The 11,308-nt window shown below is 46.6% G+C and overlaps 1 protein-coding gene across 1 annotated transcript; it reads left to right on the top strand.

Annotated features, from left to right (window-relative positions):
- Positions 1 to 4,005: 4,005 nt before the first annotated feature.
- On the top strand, positions 4,006 to 9,304 carry LOC116522452 (zinc finger protein 467-like). Its single transcript, XM_032237363.1, has 2 exons — positions 4,006 to 4,245; positions 7,393 to 9,304. Exon 2 carries the CDS (start codon positions 7,980 to 7,982, stop codon positions 9,192 to 9,194), a length of 1,215 nt encoding a protein of 404 aa, XP_032093254.1. The 5' UTR covers positions 4,006 to 4,245; positions 7,393 to 7,979; the 3' UTR covers positions 9,195 to 9,304.
- The last annotated feature ends 2,004 nt before the right edge of the window (positions 9,305 to 11,308 follow it).

Genomic DNA, 11,308 nt, shown 5'->3' with positions numbered 1-11,308 from the left:
TGGCTGATTTATGGGCTGCCTTTATTATCCACTCCAAATTAGGGAGCAAATATTCTGTTTGTTGTCTCTTTGCCACTCCGCATCCTAACAACCCCTTTCATGTCTTAAAATCTGTTTCCCAGGTTTTTCCAATTCTTGCAGCTGGTCTCCACAAAGGCTGAAAGTCTCTCCTGCTAATTCTCTTCGCAGAGATGAAAAGCAGGAGGGAAAAAATGCCCACCAAGCCTAATGCAGTTTCAAAACTCTGCACCAAATGAAAAGGACTCTCCAATAAACATACTTTTACATTAGCCAAAGAACGTATAAAAATTGTGTAAGATGAGAGTCCTCAACCCACCCCTCTTCTATAACAAAAGGTTCCACCACAAAACCGCGGACGACAAAATCGCGCTCGACGAAAGCGCGTACGTGACGTCATCACAGCACGACGAAAACATCGCGCTGTGATCGATAAATGTAAAAATAAAGCGAAAACCTTACCCTAACCCCCCAAACCTAACCCTAAACCTAACCCTAACCCTTAACCTAACCCTAAATCTAACCCTAAACCTAACCCTTAACCTAACGCTAAACCTAACCCTAACCCTTAACCTAACCCTAAATCTAACCCTAAACCTAACCGTTAACCTAACGCTAAACCTAACACTAACCCTTAACCTAACGCTAAACGTAACCCTAACGCTCTAAACCTAACCCTAACCCTAACCCTTAACCTAAACCTAACCCTAACCCTAAACCTAACCCTTACCTTTATGTGAATCAGCTTGCTTTAATTTTATTTTTATTTCAATTTTTAATTTTTTTCGTCGCGCTGTGATGACGTCAAATGCGCGCTTTCATCGAGCGCGCTTTTGTGGACCGCGGTTTTGACAGGTCACGATAACAAAAAGGGGCCCTCAAAATTTAATCACGAGTTTTGTAACTTCAATTAACCAGGATGATTAAAGAGCAACTTGGAAGATTAAAACAGGGGTGAAATCTAATATATATTTTTTGGCACCAGTTTTGTGGGCGTGGCTTGATGGGGTTGTCATGTGACCGGGTGCATGTGACCAACTTTTCCCACTTTTTAAAGCATTTTTTTTTCCTGCTGGTTCGGCCAAATAGGCAGGAAAAAATGCTTTTAAAAAGTGAAGAAAAATTATTGTGGAGTTCACGTTGGAAGCTTTTTTTAATTTCGCTCTGTTGCGTGCATGTGTGCTGAAACTGAAGCATGTGTACCGAAGTGCTGGAACTCAGAAGAGAGCCATTGGTCACTCGGCGCATGCACTTGGTGCCAAAAAGGTTAACCATCACTAGTATAGGGTCTCCTGCCTGAGCAGGGGGTTAGTCTAGAAGACCTCCAAGGTCCCTTCCAGTTCTATTCTGATTGAATACATTATTTTCCACAAATGTATTAATGTGATACTTAAAGCCACACGGTTCGGGATCAGTGTTTTAATCGTATTAATCACGCCCCCTTATGCCAGGAAAACATTTTAATTCATCTCCCTCTTTAATGACATGCAGCATTGTTTAATCTTCTAGTGAGATGTTAAGATATTAACAGGCGTAAACACCACCGTAGCAAAACGAAGAGGCCTCTTTTAATTTTTTTAAAAGCATCGTGTGAGTTAAGAATCGGGTTGACTATTTTGAATATCCCTGCAAAACTCGTATTCTGTACAGGTGGTCCTCAACTTACGACCAACAAAGTTTCTGCTGCTAAGCGAGACGGGTCTTAAGTGAGTAAGGCTCACTTTTTACGAATTTTCCGGGCCACATTTGGTAAGTGAATCACTGCGTTTATTAAGTTAGTAACACCGTTGTTCAGTGAATCTGTCTTCCCTGTTAACTTTGCTTGTCGCAAGAGGGGATAACATGACCCTGGGACTCTGCAACCGTCATAAATGCGAGCCAGTTGCCAGTCGCTTGAAACATTCAAGTGAAAAACAGTCGTAAATCACTTCTGTTCGGCGCTGTTGTAATTTCGAACAGTCACTAAATGAATTGTTCTAAGTCAGTGCTTCTCATCCTCTGCTGGCTGGGGAATTCTGGGAGTTGAAGTCCACGCACCTTCAGGTGGGCCCAGGATGAGAAGCACTGTCCTAAGCTGAAGACTAGAACATTCTATAAAGTCTCCTGTCCTGTTTAACGCCACCAATTTCCAGTTTATATCATCTTTGGGACTGTTTGTTTATGGCTAGGGAGAAATAATAATCTGAGCTGGTCTGATCTCCTTTCAATTATCTTCTGAACACCCCTGTGAGGTAGGCTTGCCTAAGAGGAACTAATTCGAAACAGCCTAGGCAGGGTTCCACCACAAAACCGCGGTAGACTAAAGCGCGTGTGACTAAAGCGCGGTGACAAAACCGCACCGTCAAAACCGCGCGACAACAGCGCGCCGACAACAGCACGCCGACAGCAGTGCGCTGTAACATAACCCTAAAAATAACCCTAAACCTAACCCTAAACCTAATGCTAAATCTACCCTAAACCTAACCCTAAACCTAACCCTAAACCTAACCCTAAACCTAACCCTAAACCTTACCTTAAGTTAAATTGCGCTTCTGTTGGCACGCTGTTGTCGGCGCGCTGTTGTCGGCGCGCTTTCGACATCGTGGTTTTAGCGCCGCGGTGTTGTCGGCACGCTTTTGACGTTTGCGGTTATGTCGTGCCACGCCTAGGCAGGATCCATGGCTGAGCGGGCTCAGCCCTCAGCCTAACCTATAGATCAGCCATGGAATAACTAGGTTTGTTTTTTTTAGGTCTGCAGGTGCCGAAGACACCATGCTGAGGTGTAACTAGAGACTCCTGAGGACTAGTGTCCTGAATTGAATGCTCAGAAATGTCACAAGCTTCCATCCCCTTATTTTGTCTTAACAGAACAGGGTTGGAAGGGATCTTGGAGGTCTTCTAGTCCAACCCTCTGCTCAAGCAGGAAAGCCCATACCATTCAGACAAATACAACGTTGTCCAATCTCTTCTTTAAAACTTACAATGTTGGAGCATTCACAACTTCTGGAGGCGAGTCGTTCCACTGGTTAATTGTTCTCAATATCAGGAAATTCCTCCTCGGTTCTAAGTTGCTTCTCTCCTTGATTAGTTTCCATCCATTGCTTCTTCTTCTACCCTCAGCTGCTTTGGAGGATAGATAAGACTCCCTCTTCTTTGTGGCAGCTCCTCAAATATTGGAGGACTGCTATCATGTCACCCCTCTTTTCACTAGAGTAAGGTAAACACATGTACTAGTCGACCCCCACTCTAGGGGGCGCTGCTCATCTCCGTTTCAAAGCCCAAGAGCCAGCGCTGTCCGAAGAGGTTTCCGTGGTTATGTGGCTTACATGCCTAAACGCCGAAGGTGCACGGAACGCTGTTTCCTTCCCACCAAAGGTGGTCCCTATTTTTCTACTTGCATTTTTTACCTGCTTTCGAATTGCTAGGTTGGCAGAAGCTGGGACAAGTCACGGGAGCTCCCTCCGTTACACGGCGCTAGGGATTCAAACCACCCAACTAGCTTATTGACAAGCTCAGCATCTTAGCCACACTTCCCTAGAGTAGACATATACCGAAATCCTGCAACCGCCGTGCGTTTTGGCCTCCATCCTCCCTAATCTCCCGCTTGAGCTGGGGTAGGGGGTAGGGTTGGACTAGATGACCTGAAGGTCCCTTCCAACTCTGTTAATGTGCAATTCGTCCTTGCGGCTCTTCTCTGAGATCTTCCCAGAGTCTCAACATCTGGTGTGTGTGTGTTTTTTTTTGGTAATATATCGTGGCGAGCAAAACCGGACGCAGAGTATCCCGAGACAAATTAAAACAGGTTGGTTTTAGCGTATCCTCCGTTGCGCACGGTAGGAGGCGGATTGAAGATTTACCTTCCCCGCAACGCACAGCTTCCCTTCCTTTGGGGAAGTTGGGGGGGGGGCGGGCGAGGGTCGCGTGGGCAAGAACTACAATTCCCAGGAAGCCTTGCGGCCCCCGAGCCCTTGCCCATGTCCTGGCATGCCACCGTGTTTGCTGGAGAAAGCGATTTCCGGGGGGTGGGGGGGAGCGAGATTCCAAAGGGAGACACCCCTTCCCTCTCCCAGGGACGCCCTTTGTACGAGTCACCCATCCCTGATCCTGCCCGGGGCAAAAGTTGCCTTCCCTTTGTTGCAATCCAGCTTCCCTAACCCCCGATGTCCCAGCGCTTTCACTGCGGGGGCCCCTCCTGCTGGTCATCGCAAGAGCCTTTTGCAAACGCCCGGAAGGATCGCGCGGAGCTCGGTAAGGCCGTTTTCCACGTCCTTCTCCTACCCACCCGCCTCCCGAGTTTGCATTCGCCTCGCCCCCCCGCTTCAAACTCTTTGATGAAGGCCACCACCACCACCCCCCGCCCATCATTATCATGCTTCGCCATCCGCGATTCCCTCTTGGATGGGATGCAACTATGGCGCGTTCAGACGAGAAGCCAAGCACAGGATTCCGGCGGTCGTGGGAACGCGGGCGTGAGCGTGGCATATGCGGTGGCAGCGAAGCCAGGCCATAAAAGCTACGAGCTGGGCTTGCCAAGGGGGCAAGTTAACTCCCCCACCCACCATCTGGGGCAGTGCATCGCTGCTTAAAGTCGGGACGTCTCTCAAACACTTGGGAGGGGTGGGGGGAGAATAGGGTCTGAAGGCGCTCCTCCGGCGCTTAGGCTGACCCAGTTTCCATAATGTCTTCAAGGGCAGCCCCTGGCGGGGTAGCCCAGCCTTTACTGAAGCCATTGAATGGATCTGGCCTTCCCAGCCATTCCCTAGGCGAAAGGCTATGAGCTGGTTTAACACCTCATGTTTTTTCTCCTTTTAATCTGTATTAATTAAGAATGTTTTCATAGAGTAAAGGAGATGGGAGGAAGGAGGGACAGGAAGGAAGGAAGGAAGGAAAGAGCTAGGAAAGAGGGAGGGAGGAAAGGAAGGAAGGAAAGGAAGGAGGGAGAGGAAGGAAGGGAATGGGAAAAGGGAGGGAGGAAAGGAAGGAGGGAGAGGGGAAGGAAGGGAGGGAGGAATGAGGGAGAGGAAGGAAAGGAAGGAGGGATATAGGTAGAAGGAAGGAGGGAGAGAGGAAGGGAGGAGGGAGGAAAGGAAGGAGGGAGAGAGGAAGGAAGGAAAGGAAGGAGGGAGAGGAAGGAAAGGAAAGAGGGAGGGAGAGAGGAAGGAAAGAAAGGAGAGAGGGAGGGAGAAGAAAGAAGGAAGGAAAGGAAGGAGGGAGAGAGGAAGAAGGAAGGAAGGAGAGAAGAAGGAAGGAGGGAGGAAAGGAAGGAAATCAAACAGATAAATATTAAGAAATAGATGTGAATATTATACATCCTTTCTCTCCTTCATTTAATCTATGCTTTTGTCAAACTTCAAATCCAAAAACCATGACATTGTTCCTTTTTTTCTTTTACAAAAAGTCCATACACGTAAGTCCTTGACTTACAACAGTTCGTTTAATGAACATTCAAAGTTACAACATTACTTTAAAAGGTGACTTATGACCATTTTTCACACTTATGACTGTTGCAGCATCCCCGTGGTCACATGGTCAAAATTCAGAGGCTTGGCAACTGACTCAGATTTATGACGGTTGCAGTGTCCTTGGGTCATGTGATCCCCTTTTGCGACCTTCTTCCTATCAAAGTCAGTGGGGAGGCATTATTCACATAATAATTGTGGCAAGAAAGGTCATAGAATGGGGGCAAAACTCACTTAACAAATGTCTCGCTTAGCAACAGCAACATTGGGCTCAAATGTGGTCGTACGTCAAGGACTACATGTATAAGGTTTCCAGCCTTTCAGAACAGTTCAGCCCCAAATTTCTCTGGTTAAGTGAGACATTTGTTAACTGAATTTTGCCTCATTTTACGACCTTTTTGCCTCCGTTGTTAAGTGAATCGCTGCAGTTGATAAGTTAGTAACACAGTTGTTAAGTGAACCTGGTTTCCCCATTGACTTTGCTTGTCAGGAAGTTGCTAAAAAGGGATCCTGTGATTCCAGGACCCTGAAACTGTAAATAAACATGAGTCCGTTGGCACTTGGTCGAATTTTGATCACGCGACCACGGAGACGCTGCATAGGTCGTAACTCTGAAAAACGGTTGTAAGTCACTTTTTTTCAGCGCTGCTGTAACTTTGAATGGTCACGAAGGGAACTGCTGTAAGTTGAGGACTACCTTTATAACATGAATTCTTCCCACCCAGCCCTCTCTGAACCCTTCTTCAAGCCCCCTACCTCAATGGGTCACTCCTTCCTTCCCCATTCACTAAAAGGCCACAGTCTCCACCTGGTGTCAGGTTCTTTTTTGAAGGATCATGGGAATATGGTTGGCATTAATTTTAGGAAATATTTGGGTCAGTTTCTAGACTAAACCAGATGGGGGCATCTACCAGGAAGTCAAAAAAGTCAAGATGGCAGCCCCAGTGATTCAATAATGTATAGGTAGTTCTGATTCATACAGTGACCATTCAGAGTTGAAATGGTGCTGGGGAAAGTGACATATGACCATTTCTCACACTTACAACCAATTCAGCATCCCTTTGGTCACCTGATCAAAATTCAGGCAAGTGGCTCGCTTTTATGACGGTCTTGGGATCACGTGATCCCCTTTTGCGACCTTCTGACAAGCAAAGTCAATGGACAATCCAGATTCACTTAACAACCGTGTTACTAATTCAACCACTGCAGTGATTCACTTAATGACGGCGACAGGAAAGAGCCATGAAATGGGGCAAAAGGCAGTTTACGTTTAGCAGCAGAAATTTTGGGCTCAGCTGTGGTCATAAGTTGAGGACTACCCATATTGGAAAAAAGTAACGGATGATTATTGTTCATCGTTACAACTGTCGCTGCATCCTTATGGTGACGTGATCAAAATTCAGAAGGTTTGCAACTGATTTGTATTTATGACGGGTTGCGGTTTCTCCTGGGGTCATGTGATCCCCTTTTGCGACCCTCTGACAAGCAAAGTCAATGCGGGAGCCAGATTCACTTAACAACCAGGTTACTAGCTTAAGAACCGTAGCGATTCACTTAACAACTGTGGCAAGAAATGTTCTAAAATGGAGCAAAATTCAACAGCTGTCTTGCTTAGCAATGGAAAATTTAATTGTGGTCACAAATGAAGGACTACTTAACTGTCGCTAGGATTCTTTGACCAACTCCCCACTAGACTTTTGCCCCATGGAAATCAATCAAATATCTTCCAGCTAAATTGTGATTATATCCCCAAATAAGCCACAGTTGGCTGGTTATGTCATCCCAATTGACATAACCCATTTGGTCCCCAGCTATAATTTTCTACAAAGGAAAATGCAGGGAGAGAATTAAAATAAGATGGGGGGAAAAAAACAGGAAAGGCTGCAGATATTTTGCAATCCTTTTAAAATGTGTTTGTTTGTTTTCAATCAAACAGGTAGAGGCTAAGAATATCATCCGAAGAAGTTCACGAGGATTAAAATATCAGTGACATTGATTACAACAGGGCTTCTCCTATGATAGTGGAAGACTGAACATGTCAATAAAAAATCCAAGCTGAAGTCAAAAGAAAAGATTCATTTGAGCAAGCTTGCGCAAACTTTGTTTCATTTCTTAAAAAAGAGAGAGAGGAGGAGGGAAAGAAGGAAGGTAGGAAAGGAAGGAAGGAAAGGAAGAGGAAAGAAAAGAAAATTAAATTAAGCATTGCATGTCAAGTGATAAATATAACAAGGTTTTTTGGCATTGAGAGATAATCTGCAAAATATCTTCCGTTCCACTATGCAGCACATATGCCAGCGTCTCTGTTCACAGAATTGTCTGCCTTGAAAAATGAATCGTTAAGTCTTCCTTTACTCTGAGTTCAAGGTCAATTCCAAAAATCCATAAAAAGGCGGAGTCTGCATTCTTCAAACACGATGAAAAGGATATTGAGGAAATGTTAATCAGACTGGCTCAGGGTAGGGGGAAAAAAAGTCTGGGACCTGACCTCATCGTTACACTTTTCTTCCCAGGAAGTTCATTTGTATGCATGGCCCTAGTGAGAAAAGGGTACCACCAGGTGATGGAACCAACCAATTAATCCGGTTCCAACAAAACACACAGCAAAGAGGAGTTTCCCTAGGAAAGGCCCAAAAACTCAGGTGGCATCAGATGGCATCAGAAGAGAGAGACGCTCTCTGGGAAGCTGCAGGCAATCCAAAGATGGTTAAAAATCCCTGGGGAATTCAGAATAAAAAGGAAATAGAGGTGAGTCCGGAATGGAATCTTTCTATGGAGGAAAATCTGGCTCTGCATTTGGAGAGCCTCCGTGGGGAAAAATCCCTGGACACAGCCGAGCAAAAACACTCGCCAAAGAGATATCCCGATTTCCCTCTGGAATTCCAACCGGGGGACGAAGCGGAGAATATTGAAATACATGCTAGTTGCTTAGCGGGCGCATCCCAAATCAGCATCAAAGAGGAAGATTTAGGGCACCCCCAATACGAGTGGGCGCTGTGCCAAAAACCCGTCCCATTTCTGGCTCAAAGGATCAAAAAGGAAGCCAGCGCGAATCTTCCCCTGGATTCAGAGATTGGGGAGAACGCCGACCCGCCCTCTGTATTCAATATCCAAAGGTGCCCGCCCTCCATGTTTGCAAAGCAGGACGGGGGCTTTGCCAGATCCCAGAAAAATATCCCCGTCGTCCTGGAAGAGCCGAAAGCGGAGAAAATCTTCCCCTGCCCCGTTTGCGGCAAGGAGTTCAACCAGAAGTCCAATCTCACCCGGCACCATAAAATCCACACCATGGAAGGTTCGTATAAGTGTCTCAAGTGCGGGGAAAGCTTCCGCATGAACCGCCAGCTCCTCCGCCACCAACGGATGCATCTGAGCGACCCGTTCAAATGCACCGAGTGTGGGAAGAGCTTCAGCCGGCGGTCCAACCTCATCCGGCACCAAAGAATCCACACGCGGGAAGCGCCGTACCAGTGCCCCGAGTGCGAAAAAACCTTCAACCAGAAGACCAACCTTTTCAGGCACCGTATGATCCACCTCCAGATGGGACCTTGCAACTGTACCAAATGTGGGAAGCTTTTCACACAAAGGAAATACCTGGTGAAGCACCAAAAGTTGCACCTGAGTGAGGGAGACCAGAAATGTTTCATTTGCGGGAAGCAATTCCGGCTGAAGAAATACCTCCGGCGACACCAGAAAATCCACAGTCGCCAGGCCCCAAATATTCACGAAACTCAGATGGAGTGACCAGGTTTGGCAAGGAGAAGAACTGGAACATACAGGAATGGTGGAAAAAAGCCAGAATGGCACTTAGCCACTGCCTCTTTTAGCGACCCTTCGTCGTTAACGACGGGAAAAATGAAATAGTAATTTTTTTGTGACTAGTCTTTCATTCATAACCATTAACAGGTTTGTAAATCAAAGGAAAGCAGAAAGGAAGATCGTAAGATTTTTTTACATAGCAGTTGCTTCACTTAGCGAACAACAATTATGGTCGCTAAATGAGGATTGCCTGTAGACATGCCTGGAGATGTGGACGCCCGAATGAAATAACTGAGGTTTCATATGCTTGATTAATCACATTTGGAAAAACAAAAATCATAGGATCCTGCTTTTTTGCAGTCTTCGGGGGCTTAAAGCCCCCGGGTTTTGCACCCATGTGTGTATGTGTGCTAATTCATAGGACTAATTTTGTGTGGGCTCTCCAGGAAGGTAGCACTATGAGGAATAGAGCCTGTGTCATTGTGAATTTCTGGCGTGATTGAGGGGGTTATAGAAGGCACCAACTTTCTAGTTGCCAAGATACTTTCAAAAGAAACGGAGTTAGGAATTAGTTCCTAACTAATTTCATTTCTCTTGTTTATACATTTTGACAGCTTCATTCTGCTAAGCAATTTACCTCCTCCTCCTCCTTCACCCTAACAAAAACTGCAAAATAATGGGAGGTTATATAAATTTGCTGGATTTGTGTAAGATGCACAAGGCGGCTGGCTTCAGGAATGTGTTGGGTAGAAAGACCTACACTCATATATAATTTCCGTTCTCAGCCCAGTGACCCTGTTCTTTAGGAGGTAGGGGGCTCCTACTTCCTGTTATTTGTAGCCAACAAGTCAGTTCTTGTGGGCTAAACCAGGTAGGATGATCCAATGCTAACTTTATTGTAAAGCTGCATTGACAGAATCTTGCAAGTATGAAAGTACAAATCTCCTGGTGTACTTTTTTGGCCCTTTCTGTGTGCATGATGCAGCCGTGTGCCCTCTGACAGTTTCCTTGGTGGTGTTTCTTTTCCCAGTCCACTATATGCCCGCTATGAAACATGGCTAAAGGCCAAAGGCGAGGGGATTTTAAAACATATGGTCCTCGGGGAAGTTCTGCAAGGGCCTGAATAAAACTTGACTTCAGTTCTGCTTCCTGAATCATGCAACAAGAACCCTGTTTGCAAATTACTAGGTAGAGTCCGCAGTTCATTTAGTTACAACTGCTTTCAAAAAAGTGACTTACGCACCGTTTTCCACACTTATGGCCATGGCAGCATCCTTGTGGTCACGTGTTCGGATGCTTGGCAACTGACTCATATTTATGACGGTTGCAGTGTCCCTGGGGTCACGTGGTCTCCTTTTGCGACCTTCTGAGAAGCAGACTCAGTGAGGGAGCCAGACTTGCTTAAGAACCGTGCGTGGGTAACTGGACAACCGGAGGGATTCATTTCACAACCGCATCAAGGAAGGTTGTGGAATGGGGCAAAAGAGGTGTCTCACTTAACAACAGGAATTTTGGCCTCAGTCGTTAAGTCGAGGACTACCCGTATCGAAACGAAGCAGGAAGTTGTGGCTAGAGGTTTAGAGCCAGCATGCACCAAAACTCAGGTCAGGCTCTACCCTCGTGATGGCGAAGGTGGCACGCGGAGCCATTACTGAGGGCCCACGAGGCATTGCCCCGCCAGCTCCAGCGCGCATGTGTGCTCTGGCCAGTTGATTTTCAGCTGTTTTTCGCCCTCCAGAGAGAACGGACTTTCGGTTTGCACATTGGGCTGTTTTCCGCCAAGCTCCTAGAAAGCCTCCGGAGCCTTGGGAGGGCGAAAAACGGATCTAGCGAGAGCACAGGAAGTTGGAAAATGGGTCATTTCCGGCCTCTGGCGGGAGAGGGAGGCCGTTTTCACCCTCCCCAGGCTCCAAGAAAGCCTTGTGTGGGACAGCGGGGGAGGGGTGTCACATGCGCAGGGGCACAATGCGGGGCGGCATTAAATTATAGGGGTGGGCGCGCACATGATAGTGCATGCGTTCGCTTTGGGCCCCTGAGGGGAAAAAGGTTTGCCATCATTGATCTACCCTCACTCAAAAGCTCTGCCTAGAGCCCTGTCA

The sequence above is a fragment of the Thamnophis elegans genome, chromosome Z, assembly GCF_009769535.1.
Source record: "Thamnophis elegans isolate rThaEle1 chromosome Z, rThaEle1.pri, whole genome shotgun sequence".
NCBI lineage: Eukaryota > Metazoa > Chordata > Lepidosauria > Squamata > Colubridae > Thamnophis > Thamnophis elegans.
The sequence above is the reverse complement of the archived record's forward strand: the minus strand, read 5'-3'. Positions and strand labels throughout refer to the sequence as shown.